Source organism: Oreochromis aureus, linkage group 7 (assembly GCF_013358895.1).
Source record: "Oreochromis aureus strain Israel breed Guangdong linkage group 7, ZZ_aureus, whole genome shotgun sequence".
NCBI lineage: Eukaryota > Metazoa > Chordata > Actinopteri > Cichliformes > Cichlidae > Oreochromis > Oreochromis aureus.
The window spans coordinates 50,083,674-50,102,021 of record NC_052948.1 but is presented as its reverse complement, the minus strand read 5'-3'; the positions used below and the strand labels follow the sequence as shown (position 1 = coordinate 50,102,021).

Genomic DNA, 18,348 nt, shown 5'->3' with positions numbered 1-18,348 from the left:
CAGTGTAACTACAGTTTACTGATGATGTGAATGCTGATAAAACCACCAAGATGAAACCTGAAGTGTATCGGGCTATAACATCTGCTCAGATTCAGCTAAATGTTGCGAAGCAGATCAGAAAGCAATGCTTGTTTCTCATCACAAAGAAATGAGATATTCAGGGGTCAAGTCAGCCCAACATATGCTTGCTTTTCATTTACTGAAATAAAACCGAAGGCAGAGAGACCCCCAAAGGAGCAGAAACTGAAGGTGTAACATATGAAGAGAGGAAACCATTTAAGTATGTCAGTGGTTTCAAGGCTATAAGCAATAATTGACTGCAAAAGTGAGTCAGGCGGAGGCCCTGGTGGTACTTTCTCCAGCTATCAAGGTTTGGCTTTTGGGACATGTCTTCTGAATCTGAGCTAGTGGATGAGGTTGAGAGACACCGGCTAGTCGCCTCACCTCATTGCATGGCTTGGATTCTCATGGAGAGAGGCTGGACTCCAATCTGGATTTGCCCTCAGTGAGAGGTGGCGGGCAGGGGAAGGTGTCCTTGTATCCTTTCAGTTTGCTGCCTGTAAGTTGAAACCTGGCTGTGCGCTGGGAAGGCATAGCAAAGGCCCCCATCCCCATAACTCCCACCTCAACAGCATTCAGAGGGAGGTTGGGGACATTATTATAATATTAAACATTATTTTAGATTGTCCAACTACTTTTGAGTCTCTGGAAATTGAATGCTATGTAGAAACACGGCTGTAATTCCTAAACAATTTTGTGAAACTGCTTGAATTACAGATGAAAGTCTGCACTTTGGATTGGAGTCTAGCAACAGAGATTTCACTTGATAAATAGTAATTTATATTCAAAGGTGAGTGTCCTTGAATGGCACCACAGTCATAAAGATTGGCAGACCATTGAAGTGGGAATCCTTATGCTAGATTACAGCACATCCTTTGTCTTAGTGCTGACAAATGCAGAAAAAGGTGATATATTGTCTAATTTGGAGGTATCCATGTCCATATTGCATGGACACACACACACACACACACAAAGTTAAGTGTGTTACTGTGAGAGAATCTGGGCGTACACACTATGTTGGGTCATTGTCTCGGTGCATTAGGCTACTTGTTTTTCCTCACAAGCTTTTTGTGTTGCTTGTTTTCACGAACAGGTAAAATAATGTGAGCATTAACAGTCCCTTAAACTGGTCTGAATGTGTTGTGCTCTCTGTATGAAATGCGAGGCCCATTCACTTTCCTTGTTAGGTGGGAGAGCTTCCTGCGTGCGGAACAGAGTAGAGGATAATGAGCAATACTTTAACAAGCATGCAAACAGGCGGGCCCAGTAGGATTATAATAAGCCTGTCTGTAATTAAAATGATAACCACTGTTGCATGTAATAAACTGTCAGGAGCTTATGGTAGCATAGTGGAGGAAGATGAATTTGCTGGCACTGCTTGGTTTCTCTTTAAAGACACCGATCCGCAGGCCCATATTCGGTCTTCAACAACAAAACTATTTTTTGCCACTTTTTGTTGCACGCCATAATTCATTCTGCCTTAGCCGTGCGTTTATGAGATTTAGGGGACTGCAGGGCAGCATATAGCAGCGTATTCGTCATCTGTCTCCTTACCAGATCCTGCACAGACATCGCCATCTATTGGACAGTCGAAGTTACGGCATGGTTTCTCTCCTTTATTGGTAAAAACGAAATGTAAAAGTGAAACGTGAAAAATAAAAAGGGGATAACTGGTGGTATAAAAGCAAAGTCACATAAAGGCTGTAATGAACCAATAGACTGTCACTAATTAAACATTCATAGAAATACACTTATGAAAATAGAAACATTCAGCTTTTGGGAAACTTGGTTAGCTGCTCTGCTTTCTTAGTACTTTTCCCGCTGGAACCACATTATAAATCTGACATGTTGTTCAAGTATTGTTATTAATTCAATAACAACTTTTTTTTTTTTTTTTTTTTTTTTTGCATTTAGCATCTGCGGTTCCTTGCCGTCTCTGGTTGATCCCTTTAATTGTCACGTGGACACGTAAGCCATATGACATAACTAACTACACAACTAAATGTGTTTATTGTATATATGTCTTTTTCATTAAGCTGCCACAATCATCTGGATGACATTTAAGTTTGCTATGGTGTGAACTGTGACTAGAGCCCCAACGATTTATCATCAGACTGATATTTTCAGTCGATATTATCTATTATCATCTAGCATTTATAATGACTTATAATGAAATATTAAAAAGTGAAGAAGAAACAGTCTTCAACCATGTTATGGATGTTGGTGTTTTACACTTTATGTCCAGCAGAGGGCACTCTGCAACTTCTCTGTTGACAACTCACCTTTGGATCGTTACAAATACAACCAGCTGATCAGAACAGAGTGGGGCCTAGATTAAAGAAGTAAAGAAATCCCTAGACATAACAAATATTTGGGCTATTTATGTATGTGCCAGAAAGAAAAACAAATATGGACTGATATATCAGGATATTGGATTTTTTTTAATTCTCAAATAGTGATGTCTTAAAAATGTTATATGAGCCAGGCTCTAACTGTAACCCATGACTTGCTTAGTGGATGCAAACAAACAAAAATACTACAATAAGATATGAAGCAATACTTATACAATACTGACAACAATATTATAATACAATATTGTACTAACAATACAATACTGTTCCTGCAGTTGGTGTCTTCAGGAACATACTTTCATATGATGACACACACATGCAAAGATTTGTACGGTTAAAAAAAACAAAACAAACATGGCCAGTTTACCCTTCTTAGTGCCCCTCAGATACAGTGCTGTTTGTGTCCGACAACCAGTAGTATATAGCTGTCATGATTAAATACTTCTGTACTTTTGGTGAGCTTCAAGTAATAATATATCATATTTATCATATTATTACTTGTTTTCAGAACTGCAAACCCTTAGCCTTCTCTCAATGAGCTTCATGATGCAGTCACCTGAACTGGATTTCACTTCACAGGTGTGCCTTGTCAGGGTTCATTTGTGGGATTTCTTGCCTTCTTAATGGGGTTGGGACCATCAGTTGTGTTGTGTTGGTTCATAGCCCTATTTGACAACTGTTAAAATTCATATTATGGCAAGAACCAATCAAAAAGATATAATATAATCCTTTTAATATAATGTTTTACTTTGTAATTATGTAACAAAATTACATGAATTTTTTTTTTTTTACATGTAATCAAATTACTTTAAATCATCATTTTGGGTATAAATATTATCTTGAGTGCAGTACTTCTGGGATGTATACTGAGTTCTCTGTGTGCTAAGAAGCTCAATCAAATACCTGTTGTGTGTACTGTAGTGAACCAGATCCCTACGTAATGAGACTCAGACTGCATACAAAGTACAACATTCACACTTGCAAAAATACACTAAGTGTCACTGACAGGACTTTTGGTACTCACTGTTAATTCCTACCAGAATTCTCAAGGGAGTCATGGTAACTGTTCACCATGCCTTTCTTTTTTTGAAATAATCACTGACTGAACAAAACCTGTATTTTTCAGTCTGTACTTAAGAAAAATAATAATTAAAAAAAGGCAGTGAAAGATTTTTAAGATCTTTGAGGTTCATTGTTCCATGCTTTAAACATGAGCCTTGACACTCCTTAGAACCATAATCTGTGTGGTCATGCATTAGTGTCAGTGAGGAGTTTTTCTCCTCCTGACTAGTTCATTGATATTCCCTGCATGTCTGTAAGGATTTTTCATGCTTCAGGTCTTGACATACAGTAGGAGTGGTTCTTTACAAAGTTCACGGAGTTTTGTAGACAGACTACACAGCAAGGTCAAACTGTCTTTTTTTCTCTCTTGCTGGATACGTTTGCATATTAAATGTACCATATTTTAACAAGTATTTCAAAGACTTTTTACTCCATAAAATTAATAATTACAATTGCTGTGAAATCTGGTTCCCATGAATATTGTGCACATCTTTCTGTTTCTAGACAGTTGAGTGTCCTTTCTTCTTGTAACCTACCATATTTACCTTTGAAACTTTTCAATATTTTTAACAGTTAACAATAAGTGCAACAAATACAGAAGGGTGGGATGATGGAAAAATATATATCCACCTCATAAACAAGAGCCTAAAACCACAACTATGAACTGGATTTGCCATGTTGCAGAACTGAATAGTATAGGGGAAAGAATGGTGCATTATATACTTACTCCAACACAATCGAGCCATATTTACTGATCTTCAGGCTATGACTCATTTCAACGTGATTTTCAGCATAAATTATGGACCAGGAGTCATATTTCAGCAGAGTTTGCTGATTCATTCGCCACATTGAGCTTTCTGCTTCCAAACAGTGCTGTGCACTATCTACATTAAAATGCTCCTTCACTTGTACACTGTGCCTTAAGTATAAACCTACAAAACCTGATTTTGTCACCAGGCAACAGAAATCTGCGCATACAATAAGCCTGTCTAATTTGCCCTTGCTGAAGCGGCATTTAATGTAATTTGGATAGTTTGGACTGGAGTGCAGCTTTTGTTTATATACTTTTTATGAAGTTAACAATGCATTGGAAATATATTTGAGACGATTATGAGAATGGATTCTTATGAAACATAGTTCACTGTATTAATGTATTTCATGCTGTATGAACTATGTAACTCCCTTTATATAATCCTGATGGTATTTTGTCAGTTCTTAAAATCTTTTTATGTTGTATTTAGACAGATAAAAAATAGGGCCCCAATAAGGGAGCAGCCAAAAATCCTTTTTTATATTGGCAGAAAACTGCTGACTTTATCCAGAGTTTCCATAGTATTTGATTGGGCACATCATAATTTATCTATCTCATATATGTCTAACGCACATTTTCTCTCCTTTCACTTCCTGACCCTGATTTAGCCTATACGATAGATTTTCCGGCCAAAACAAGTTTACAACATGAACTTCACCCAGATTAACAATTTCGGAGTTTATTGAGAGCATTTAAATGCAACATGTTACGTCGTTGACGATTTTGACGAATCGCACAGGAGCCGGGACGCCTCCCACCCTCAGTGTTGAGCGGAGCCGCTAGAGTGGAGAAACACATAGCGGAGTCCGGTCCATCTCTACCGCAGCTAGCTAACCCCGCAGCAAGGCCATTGCGGGAAGATGGCGACGGAAAAAGCGAAGCATGAAGGAAGAGTGAAAATTGGACATTACATTCTTGGAGACACTCTCGGAGTGGGGACGTTTGGGAAGGTTAAAGGTATGTGTAACTGTCTCAGGCGTTTGTGCATCCTGCCAGCTGCGAGACGGTGGGAGAGGGAGCTTTTAGCTTAGCTGCTAAGCTAGCATAGTAGGAAAGCTAACTTGTCGCAGTGCTGGGGAGGCAACACACTTGTTGTCGCGCTATTATCAGAACTTTTTTTGTGTGTGACAAAACGCAGGTTTTAGAGCGTGTCGTTGTCGTTTCTAAGATAAACAAGACACTGGAAGTTTTATGAAATTGGCCTGTAGCTGGTCACATAGTTTGCCATTTAGCGTCGGTTGCGTTGCGTTGCGTGCTAGCGAGCGAAGCGCTTGTTGAGACATACACCGGGAAGTCAGCCCTCTTCATTGATGTTGCCGCTAGCAAGAGTACATTTTAATCGGTAAAGTACGGTTTCCTCTCTCTTGCCTTTAAACCCAACTCTGCACTACATTTATTCACAACTTCTTTTCCCATGAGTCGTATTTGTCGCCTGTTTCAAGCATTCAATGTTAATTCTGAAGTTTAGATGGAGAGAGTTGGACAAACTCTGCTGAATCTACGCCCACTTTGTCAGTGCAGAGGGCTGAACGCTTAGAAGCTTAAGTCAATATACAACTATCAACACGCAATAGACTAAAAAAACCTGTTTTTCTTCTGAAAAGTAATCGTGTCTGCGCGTTGCTTGTTTTGTTTACCTTACAGGCTGTTCTGTTCAGTAGAAACACTGAAACCACAATATATATCGAAATGGAGTGGAACCACCACAAGCTGTGTGATCGGTTAATTCCCAATGAGTCATCTCCCAGCTCTCAGCTATTTGTTGATGTTGAGGGAAAAGAGCTGGAGTTGGTGCTGTGTGATTATGGTCTTGATTACTACCGACACAGCTGGTAAATCAAAACCAGCTGTTTGCTAACTCCCATGGGCAAATGCGCTGTCTTCCCACCGTCCATTCAGATGTTATCTTTTTGTTTCTGGTGCGGCTTCTTACCGCTTTCAGTTATGAGGACTCTGTATTTGACCTATTTGCTCATGTATTGACTGTGTATCCCCACTCACCTTTACAGATCATTTAGCATGTGCTAGGATTTCTTTCTTTTTTTTTTGTGGGTGACTTAATGTATTTACATTAGGTCACCCACATTAAGTCACTTTCAGCTAGAGACTTTATAAAGTAGAGATGTGGCGTTCAAAGACTCTTGAATTTAAATATTTGAGAGAATGCTGAAATGCTGAAACAGCAGATGAAGTAAGGCTTTGGTTAGCTTTGACTGATGTTTCGTAAGTATGTGCCCAATAGGTGCTGGAAGGTGTTTCAACATTGTGCATGGCAAGATTTGCTTCAAGGACTTTCGTTTCAGCATTAGATTTATCACACTCAGTAGGCAGCCAGTTTCAGCAAAAAACAAAAACAAGAGAGCTGTTTTACAGTCTTTCCATAATACCAAATGACAAAGCTATGCTGTGATATGCCTGAGTGATTGAATATGGTTGACTGAATACAAAATACTTTTTTTTCCATCCTTCCATTTTTTTTCTTTAATTTGAATGCTTTTATTTTTTATATTGTTAAAATTGTGATAGGAAGTGGTGATTTAGATCTGCCATTCCTCACACTGACTTCACGATATTGGTCCTATTGCTGCTGTCCTTCATCCACCATGCTGCCTTCTGTTTCCAAAATAGGTTTCACCTCTAAGATTCGTAGCATGTCCGGTAACCTTTATCCTAATAGTGTAAACAACAAATTACACCTTTCCTTAAGTTGCGTGAAGATGACTTGTTTTGCATAATACGTCATCCTTCCCTATTTTATATGGCCTTGGTTGTAATAGAATTGCTCCATCCACTCTCTTTTTTTCCTTCAGTGGGCCAACATGAGCTGACCAAGCATCAAGTGGCAGTGAAGATCTTGAACAGACAGAAGATCCGCAGTTTGGACGTGGTGGGAAAGATTCGCCGGGAGATCCAGAACCTCAAGCTTTTCAGGCACCCTCACATAATTAAACTGTAAGTCCTAGATTACACTCTGCTCACTGCTCCATAATCCCCTTGCCACTACATTAATGCCACCCACTGAGCTATTTCAGGCTTTTATAGTGTTGTTTTAGAATACATCCATCTAGGACAGTATCTGTCTGACTCAGTCCACTCTCTCTTCTGACCTCTCCCTGTTGTGCAGTATTGACTGTTTAGTTATTCCCTCAGTTGGTCTTTCATTTTAATGTACAAAAGTGCACTGGCTTTGTCTTTGTTGTGGCTAGCTGTGTAGCTTGCTCTGCTGGTATTACAGTCAACATCTGTCAGGCTAGAGCAGATAAGTGTGTCATTTCAAATGAGTAATTTTTTAACATCATAGTCTGAGCTGACTGTCCCATAATGTTCTGGTGCTCTAAGCTAAACTTGCTATCTGACAGTTGTCAGGGGATTTCCTGTTTGGTAAGGGAATGTTCACAGACTCAAGGCCACAGTTACAGGGTCATTAAACTGACCGGGGGTGTGTATAATTGCCTGAAATACCCGTTCCATGTTAAGCATGCACAAAAATGTAAGCTATGTCTGTGTGTGTCTACGCATGAGAGAGTGATTCCATCTTTGCCAGGGTACACAGACCACTGGGGCAAAGTACATAACATTGTCTGTCTAGCGGGGATAATAACAACTCGAGTAATATAACATAATACTGCTTCATTTTTATTGATGGGATGTTTTCTGCAGTTGCAACACATCAGATTCACAGTTAGTGAACATCTCTAACATCTGCTGAGCTACAGACTGCATGGCAGACATTACTGCCTTTGTGTTTTATCCACCATGGTAGGGCACGCTTAGAAAAGCGCTGGATGTTTTCTTAAAATATCTTCACACTGTCACGTTGTCAATGCATTTTTTTTTGGTTGTCTGTATTTAAAACCTGTGAAATCTGAGCTGTAGAGGCTGCATACAATGTGGTTTCTGGGACTTGCTATCAATAATTTCTCCTGGTTTGATTCTACAGCTTGATAATGGTTATGTAAAACAGCAACAGATGTGGCTTATGTGCAAAGAGAGCTGCACAGCATTTTAGTGCAAATAGATGTAGGTATGATGAATGCCACTAATGGACTGCAAGTATGCAGTGGAGTCTAACTCATAGCTCAGTCCGTTGCCTGTCTGGCAGCAGAAACATAAAAATGCTCAATTGTTTTCGATTTGTTTTTGTATGACATTATAATATTCAACATTTGCACAAAGTGCTGCTGTCATACACTTTTTTCAACACTGAGGACACCAATCTTCTTCCATGGCAACTAAGTTTCTTTCTGTTTGTGAGGAATTGTTTTTCTTCGTTACAGGAAACCAAAAATTAGACGTGTTAACAATCTCCTGTGGGTTGAACTGAGCTGATGGTTGATTAAATTACTTTGTTAAAAATCATTGTAAATGGGCTAAAATAGACCACTGGCAAAGTAACATTAAAGCTACAAATAAGAGTCAGCTGTCTATTCGAGTCAACTGTCCAAAACTAAGCACATATTCCAATTATTCTTTGTAATAATTATTAAATGGCAACAGACATGTCTAAATGTTTTCTTGTATAATACCTTCCAACTCCTAATAACCCACATGATTTGTGTTTTGACTGTAGGTATCAGGTTATCAGCACCCCTACAGATATCTTCATGGTGATGGAGTATGTCTCAGGGGGAGAGCTCTTTGACTACATCTGCAAAAATGGAAAGGTACTTTAGGACTGGAAACTTGTATATTGATTTCCAAACTTCTTTAACCCTTTCCATCATTTCACATTGCACAGATGTTGTATAGTTTATCATTAGTGAGATAAAGATAACACAGATAAGTATCATATACTTGTCATCATCAGACTACAGTGGAGATAAAGTAATCTTTGAACTTTGTGAACTGTGAAGGCTGAAAAAGATATTCAAAACACAACATGAGGTGCTGCTTAGTCATCAGTGATGTTCTGACTGAGGAAGGGAAGATCACACCTAATGAATAATTTCTGCTTTGACAGTTGGATGAAAAGGAGAGTCGACGACTGTTCCAGCAGATCATTTCAGCAGTAGACTACTGCCACAGACACATGGTGGTACATCGAGACCTTAAGCCAGAAAATGTGCTGCTTGATGCGCAAATGAATGCTAAGATTGCAGACTTTGGTAAGTAGTTCTTGGAATCACTGTTTTTAATTTGTTAATTATACACACAGTAGTAATAGTAATAATAATATTTATTTGTAGAGCACTTTCATAGAAAGTCCTTTCCAAAGCAAAGAATAAACAAAGCTAAAAGTGAACATAGCAACAAACAATTAAAACGCCATAATCCATAACTGAAGCATAAATAAACAAAAAGACAATAATACCCCAAGAACTACATACAATAGAAAACAGGTGGGTAAAACCTCAGTTGAACTTGACAGTCTAATGTCAGACAGAAGGCTTTTCCATAATGTTAGGGCATGATATAAAAATATGTTGTTTTCTTAACCTTTGGGACCTTCAGAAGACCCTGAGAGTGTAGGGGCCCTATAGGTACCTATGGTCTCACAAAATCACTCGAGTAGCTTGGTGCTCTGCTAGTTAATGTTTTATAAGACAGCAGCAGTACTTTAAAATCTACTCTTGTCTGAACAGGAAGCCACTCAAGAGAGCTGAGCACTGGAGTAATATCATAATTAGATAAACTAGTGAAAATCCATGGTGCTGCAATATGAACCAACTGTAGACCTCTAAAGATTTTCTTGGGCATACCTGACAGTAAAGCAATGCTATGATGCAAGATGTCACAAAGACATGAACTAGAACCTTGGTGTCCCTGAGTGCCATCATATGTCTGATTTTAGCAATTTTTCTCACATTGTTAATGAGTGTCAAAGGGTCTGATCAAAAAACACCAAGATGCTTACCAAATCCTCTGAGTGGATCACACAGTCATCAAGACACAAAGAAAACTGGTCATACTTATGACTCATTCTTGCCATTCCAGTCACTGACATCTCAGTTTTAGCTGAGTTAACCCACTGGTGCTACATATTATTGAAAATAGAAGTGGGCCAGGGACTGACCCTTGTAGACTCCATACTTAATAGTGCATGGCTCAGAAAATAATTTAAAGCATGCATTGAGATCTTTCTGGAAAGTATGGTCTCAACCGTTGACACACCTGAGATGGCAAAGTGTTTCATAAGCCTGTTCTTAAGTATTTTGTGGTCCACTGTTTCAACCACAGCGCTAAGGTCTAATAGCAAGAGAACAGAGGTTGAGTCAGAGTCCAACACAAGTAACAGATCATTTACCACCGTTAAAAGTGCCGTTTCTGTAGAGTCGTTAACTTGGAAGGCAGACAAATCAATCATATATTAACAAGTATTTCACAACTTGATTATAAGTTACTTTCGCAAAAGATTTTTACAAGACCTCCAGATTTGAAACAGAATTTCAAAAAATTGCCCTCCAAGTTTGACTACTTTTGGTATTTTGATGGGCTTTTAGTGTGAGCTTTTACCACATAGTTTTATAATCCATGAGTAGATTTCAGGGTTGTTTAGTGTGAGCATGAAAACACTTGTAAACAAAAAAAAATTCTGATAACAGTTTATCATTTCAGTGATCAATCATTTCTGGCAGTAGTGTGCCAGAAACATAAAATATCTTTCAGAGAAACCTTAATACTTTCCTTAATTTGGCTAAGCACATATACAGAACTACATTCAAGACTTTCATAATAGTAGGCTATTCTAGTGTGCATTGGTTGTTATTTAACCAGCATTTATTCAAAATTATTTTGAATCTTTAGTAAATTATTTTTGTCACTCTCCTCTGTTAATTCATGACTCATGTTTACCATTGCTACCAGTGAAAAAAACATTGTCTCCTTGCTGAGAGGATGAACTGCAGTAAGTGGAGAATCTTAAATAAATAGTACAGCTAATTATAAATCAACTTTTTTGGGGGGGGCCGACAGAAAATGAAACAGTACTGCTTTAGTATTTTTCATGTTAGTTATATAGTTAATAAAGCACTTTAAGCTAAAACCAAACTAGAATGGTTTGAAACTGCATTAAAAACAGTTAAATGTTTATGTGAGGTAAATAATTGAAGTTGTTGCGTTTTGAAAAATGTGTATATTATATAATATTTAAAACGTTTTGCAGGTTTGTCAAACATGATGTCAGATGGAGAGTTCCTTAGAACAAGCTGTGGTTCTCCAAACTATGCTGCTCCTGAGGTCATCTCAGGAAGGTAATGGCTTATTTTAAATTCTGTTTTGCTTTTGTTTTTTCTTTTCTTCTAATGATACTTTACTTTTCAAAGTGAGACAGAAACACAACTCGAAAACACAGCCTAGTTAAAAATGGTTTTTGTGATTCTTTCTTTTTACGCCTCCTCAGGTTATATGCTGGACCAGAGGTGGATATTTGGAGTAGTGGGGTGATTCTCTACGCCTTGTTGTGTGGAACACTTCCCTTTGATGATGATCATGTGCCAACACTTTTTAAGAAGATCTGTGATGGGATCTTCTTCACCCCACAGTATCTGAACCCTGCAGTAATAAGCTTACTGAAACACATGTTGCAGGTGGACCCGATGAAAAGAGCCACAATCAAAGAGATCCGGTAAGCCTGGCGGAGTATTTACAAAGTCTAAAATCCTATAGTCTGGGAGGGGGCGGGGGTCTAGATTGTAGATCTAATTATTTCAGGATGACAAGGGGCTGTCTGCATAGAAAATTAGTTCTGTTGGTGCTGTTTGCATTCATGATCTTTTAACTACCAAAATGATTCTTCGCCACAGAGAGGACGAGTGGTTCAAAAAAGATCTGCCGAAGTACTTGTTCCCTGAGGACCCCTCCTACAGCAACAACATGATCGACGACGAGGCCCTGAAGGAGGTTTGTGAGAAGTTTGAGTGCACAGAGGAGGAGGTCCTTGCCTGTATATACAGTCGCAACCATCAGGATCCATTGGCTGTCGCCTACCATCTCATCATTGACAATCGTCGCATCATGAGCGAAGCCAAGGATTTCTACTTGGCATCTAGCCCTCCTGACTCTTTTCTAGATGACCAACACCTGACTTCATCAGGTGCAGCGATAGTCAAGCCTCACCCTGAGCGTGTACCTTTTCTCGTGGCGGAGACTCCTCCCAGGAGTATCCGTCACACACTGGATGAACTGAACCCTCAGAAGTCCAAGCACCAGGGTGTTAGGAGAGCCAAGTGGCACCTGGGTATACGCAGTCAAAGTAGACCAAATGATATCATGACGGAGGTGTGCCGTGCAATGAAACAGCTGGATTATGAGTGGAAGGTAAGGAAGAAGGGGGACACGATATAAGAGGAAATGCTTAATATATTATGATTAAAAAAAAAAAAAAATGAGTAAAAAAATAATCTCACAGGCTAGTTATTGAAGTTGGATTGCATTAAAAGTTTAATAAGCTCCAGGTGTACTTTTAAAGCATCACAGAGACACATGTTATTTCCTTTCAATAATTTTCTAGGTTGTGAATCCATATTATCTGCGTGTGAGAAGGAAGAATCCTGTTACTGGGATGCTTGCCAAGATGAGCCTTCAACTGTACACAGTGGACAGCAGAACCTACCTCCTTGACTTCCGTAGCATAGACGGTAAGTTTCATCTTCACTAGTCTGTAGCAGTAGGTGAGGAAACAGTCTGCATTTAGGTCACCACTCATTTGCATAAGCACCCGGCAGGATACACTGATAAGGTTACATAGCTAACCTGTGTATGGTTTAAATATTAGAGAATAAAACAACATGAAAGATCATACATGAGGCCGTTATTTGTTATGATTCAAAGTGCTCCATTAAATCTGTGTCATAGCCTGACCTGCACATTCCCAGAAATGTAACTACATATGATGCAGATGTCAATATCTGTTTATTGATTAGCACATGGATTATACCACAGGGAAACAAGATGTAATAGAATGTAATTACATGTTGTGCAGAAGCTAATATTCTGCCAGTGTAGATGCCTTTGCCTCTCATTTTATTAGCTCTGGTGATACGTGCATAAACTCAAGGTCAATTCTGAATTCCCCTTATCTTCCTGTGTTTCAATAAAAGTAACTGTTGTTTGAGATTTATTAGTTCCATGAACTGCTCGGTTTCAATTATGATGGCAGACACACCAGCATACAAAAACAAATGCAAACAAGGACAGGTGGGGATTCAACACAGTACTGTGCAAAATGAGGAAATTGTGTTAAAGGGCAGTCATAACGTGTCAGTGTTTGGAAATGATTTGACTCATGAAGCTCAATGGCAGCAGTACAGCATGTGTTGTAATTTACAGATGGATCAAGTTTTGATTGCCCTTTGCTTGCATTGCATTGTATTATATTTAATTTTTAAAACTAGTCTCAGACAACTTACACTCAGTTTTGTAACATTTGACCAGTTAACCTAGATCTTCAGGTAAGCCCTAAATTCAGTTCTCTGTATCTTCGGTGTTTATCTGGATTTTGTCCTCTAGTATGCTGCCTCAGTGTGGAATTTATAAATTATTAACTCATGGATGATTGTTTGGGAAGTCTGTGTAGGTGTTTAGCATTACCTCAAAGGAAAACATGAGATTCAAGTGCTGTTGTGGGCTTCTGATACATCACAGGCTTTCCATTTAAAGTATGTTAAGCTTTGGCTTTGGGCTACAGCAAAGTCAGTCATTAAGCTTATGTTTATCTGAACTTATACCTGATGACTCAGAAATATAGAAAATATTATGCTGATTGTTAATATATGTCTATAACTACACATAATTAATCGCATGAATTTATAGTTTAGGTTAATTTAGGTTTTAAGGTCTTTGCTTGATAGTGTAGCAGCATATCTTAAATTAATCATTTACCTGTTTGCAGTAATATTTGTTGCAGGTCTTAACAAAATTATCTGGGAGCTAAGTTTGAGAGACTGCAGTTATATTAAATCCATAATAAATGGTTAGATCGAGCAAGCTTGGGCATTGTTAAATATCCGTCTGGTGGACAACATGGAGGACTATGAGAGAAGTTGCAAAAAGTATAAGCCATCAGCAGCTGTATCAGTGCAACAGTCCTGCCTCCTGTAGGGAACCTGGGTGCTAATGCTGTTAGCCCAAGTTCATAATAGGACTGCTGACTGCTGTAGCAGCAGCAGTTCAGGCACTACCAAATTGGGCACAAATCGGGCACCAGATCAGGAAAGTTGGATGCATCCTCTGACACTGCATGGGAAGGAAAGGGATGTGTGAATGTGGATTACCATCATATAAAGTCCTGTGCTGCTATGTATACAGCACTTACCTCATTTCTTTATATTTTGCTTCCAAGCAGCAAGAGCATTTTTTGTAAGTGGTCTTGAGCAATAGTTCTCCAGGATTTCTCAGGGTTTTTCTTTGGACATTGGCTACTTTTTCACTAATTTGAAGTCCAATCCCTCTGTCTTAACATTTTGCTTGTTAAGCCATTTAACACTAACCTGTGACTCATTCAATCACAGAAAAGGGACTGAGCTCAAGAGATTAACAAATAGCTCCAGCTATTTTTCCTGGCAAATTATAAAGAAATGAGGGCCGGCTCAAGACCTTGACTGTTTGACACCTGTCGCTGCAAGTGTGTGTCTAAGGCCCCAGATTATAATAATTTGACCAAGCAAGGTGGAAATTGGGACTGCAGTAATCTCATAAAATTATCACGGTCAGCGGTATTTTGATCAAGAAAATTAAAATACAGTTGTATGCAGTCTGTGTCCAGCATTAAAACTGGTATTAACACAATGCATAACCACATTCATAGGAGGCAGGTCATGCACCGGCAAATATAGCTACATTTAGAAAATGTTCATTTTAGAAAGCCGAATAGCTTATATTAAAATTTGTTTACTGGTCAACCCCTCATGAACCAAAGGCTTTTTATCTCAGTAAATGGTGGCTAAGAAGAAGTTAGTGAACAGAGATATAAGTGAGTGTTAGAGCCATGGACTGTGTAGCCACAGCCGCTTTAAGAGGAAATGGTAAACACTGCTTTGGCTTGTGCATATTTCATGAACTGAACCCAAAATTGTTCAAACTCGGGGTGTCGGGATGATCTGGGTGTCCGCAGTGCAGTATCTATATTACAGTTTATTAGGTTAATGGGAAGAAAAGAATCTTTAATTTTGACTACAAAAATCTTACACTTTATACCTAGCCTAAACAATTGACTAAGTATAAACTAGTGATTAATTTCACTGTTTACAGCAGTGTTTCTGTGGCAGGAATTGGGTATTTTCCAAGACTTGTTGATACCCTGGCGATACCCATTGAACTTCTTGTGTTTGAAAATCAGTTTGTCTTATTGTTCAGATGATATGTTGGAGACAAAATCTGGAAGTGCTACCCCTCTGCGCTCTGGCTCTGTGGGCAACTACCGGACCGCTATTAAGAACGATGTAGATGGAGCAGAGCTTCCAAGTACACCTAGTACTGTGCACCCCACCAAGACTGGAGAAGGCTCTTTGACGTCATCGTTGACCTCATCCATCGATTCCACAGGAGGCGGGGACAATGCAACTGTCCCTCGACCAGGAAGCCACACCATCGAGTTCTTTGAGATGTGTGCAAATCTTATTAAACTACTTGCACGATAGCTCACAAAACAATCGCTAGCCTTTTTCTCCCTCTGAGTGTCTTTATAGCAATAAGCATGCAACCGAATCGTGGCTCAGTTCATCCCAGCTGAGGATGAAGTGATTGTTCCATGGCACTGATGCAGGTTGGTGTTCCCTAAGCTGAAGGGATGTATACTGAGCTGACTGGGGATGCAAAGGGTTACTGGGGGAAAGACAAATGACTAGCTGATTAATTAGCTAGGACAGAACATTTAGGAACGAGGGTTTTACAATTTCCTGAACAACTTAATAGCAAGCGTCTACATCCCAACTACACATATATGCGCAAGTGATTACACTGAATTTTCTGTACTGTAGTCAGGTGAGCACTGCTTTTCAGTACAGAGAGCAAAATCACATTCTTACCTGCACAATAGGAAGCCACACATGGAGGTTGGGGGTTTGGGTGGCAGTCACGTGATGCAGGAAGCACTTTTGCACAAGTTTCTTTTATTTCCTGCTGCTGTTGTTGTTTTTTTTTTTTTGTTTTTTTTTGGTTCTTTTCAGTAGGGATCTGAGAATTGGTGCACATGTTCTGAAGCGTTATATATAACTAGGGTGGGCATACCCATCACATTCATTGGAGTCTGAAGAAGTTCAGTGACTCCTGTATTTCTGTCTTGCGTCAGGGACTAAAGAATGAGTTCATCAAATTTATGTTGGGTTATTTTTTTTTTATTTTTTTATTTTTTTAAGAAATTGTCAGACTAAATTTCATGGTTTTGTCCTGTTGTAAAAATTTGTTTTTGAATTTGTCTGTCCCCCACATTTTTATATATAAAGACATAAACATATTTATCAGTGCATTAAGTAGGTGGAGTGTTGGTTGTAAAGGAAATTGATTTTTTTTTTTTTTCTTTCTTGCATTAAGATCTATTGCTGGATGGTATATATATATTTTTTTTACAGTCTGGCTTGTAATCATTATGAATTTTATTTCATTCAATCACAGTTATTCTGATACACGATTGTCTTTGTATTTAACTTTAGACAGCTTTTTGCCACGACAGTCAAAATCTAGAACTATAACTTTCCATGTCGCATTAGAATGACAAGTTGATTTTTACTTATTTTCTCTTATTTCTTTATTGTTTTTGGTTTTTGTTTTAGATTAATGAATAGGATTTCAGTATGATTACTAAGTGAAATGCCTTTTGCCTACATTTGTTTTGTAATCACACATGAATAGGCCTCGGGGCTCAGTGAGTAGTAGCAATTACATGCAGCGCGTGGACAATGTCTGTTGGCAAGCGAATACATCCACAATGTCATTTTTGGACATGTTTTAATTTCCCATACATTCCCTTGAAGTTTGACCTTGTTAAAGGTTTTATGTTTTTAAACCTGAAACAGACTTATGAGCTTTGAATGACATAGATCGGGGAGGTAAATCGCACTTCTGGTGACTTGCAAGCTCACAAAGTAGAGTTAGATATGTCTTTGATTATAAGTATGATGTATCTCATTATCCATTGCCTCTCCATGGTCTTAAAGTTTTAAGTTATGTCTGTTTGGCTGCCTTATCATTATCAGTACTGTTTATCAGTTTTATGTCAGTAAAAGTTGGAAATTGTGCCGGTCAGAATTCTTGGTGCTGTTTTTGCGGTTTTGAGGATTAAAGTAATCTAATTACACTATCTTTATGGTTGATTTATTCATTTTTCTAGGTGTTTTACATTACCAAAAAGGGAAAAAATTCTAACTGCAAAAATCTAAAAGATCTGATTGTCATCTGCTTTATAGACATCAGTAACTACTGCCATCTTTAAAACGATGTCAACAGGATCAAGTTAAAGGAAACTTTTAAGATAATTTGGGGGGTTTTCTTATTTAAATTAAAGTATTTGTATGCCCTTACTGTAAAGTCAGAATCTTATAATCTGACATGTTTATTAGCAAATGTCAGCAATCTGAAATATCTGTTGTATGAGCATTTTACTTTTCAGAGATAATTCAGGAGTGACGATAATTGTGACCAACTTGTATCTGTTGTTCATATTCACATTTGACCTTCATGTCTCAAAGACAAAATATATGGATCATGGTAAAGGCATACACACTATGGTTTTTTTTTTTTGGGAGAGTTGCAACTTCTGGTTATAAACTACTTTTCATGGCTTGCTTGATACGTTTTGAAAGAATGTGTGCAAAAAAAAACAAAAAAAAAAAAAAAAATTTTATTTTTATTTTTATTTTTGCCTCTGATGGAGTATTGTCCTAGTGGTCTGTTGAGTTCAGCATCTGTTTCATCCGCTTCAAAGAATAATTGTTCTGATTTTGTTTGGTGTGTAAGGGGACCCAACCAGACTGACCAGTGTAAATCTGAATGGACAGTATTGAATCATTTATATACACAACTGCATAATAAACTGCTAAAATGCACATTTATGTTTGACGTTGCTTTTTTTTTTGTTTTGTTTTCTTTTTACCTGAAACATACTGTGAAGAATATATATAGAATATTAAA

At 38.3% G+C, this 18,348-nt stretch overlaps 1 protein-coding gene across 1 annotated transcript; it reads left to right on the top strand.

The window, feature by feature from the left end:
• Positions 1-4,997: 4,997 nt before the first annotated feature.
• prkaa1 (protein kinase, AMP-activated, alpha 1 catalytic subunit) lies at positions 4,998-18,265 on the top strand. Its single transcript, XM_031754495.2, has 9 exons — positions 4,998-5,241; positions 7,095-7,236; positions 8,855-8,948; positions 9,245-9,389; positions 11,387-11,474; positions 11,624-11,848; positions 12,027-12,540; positions 12,734-12,860; positions 15,577-18,265. Exons 1-9 carry the CDS (start codon positions 5,145-5,147, stop codon positions 15,858-15,860), a joined length of 1,716 nt encoding a protein of 571 aa, XP_031610355.1. The 5' UTR covers positions 4,998-5,144; the 3' UTR covers positions 15,861-18,265.
• Positions 18,266-18,348: the final 83 nt, after the last annotated feature.

Coding starts and splice junctions, on each gene's coding strand:
- prkaa1 (XM_031754495.2), top strand. CDS start 5,145: ATGGCGACGGAAAAAGCGAAGCATGAAGGAAGAGTGAAAATTGGACAT. Junction 9,390..11,386: donor TGCTAAGATTGCAGACTTTG/GTAAGTAGTTCT, acceptor AACGTTTTGCAG/GTTTGTCAAACATGATGTCA. Junction 12,861..15,576: donor TGACTTCCGTAGCATAGACG/GTAAGTTTCATC, acceptor CTTATTGTTCAG/ATGATATGTTGGAGACAAAA.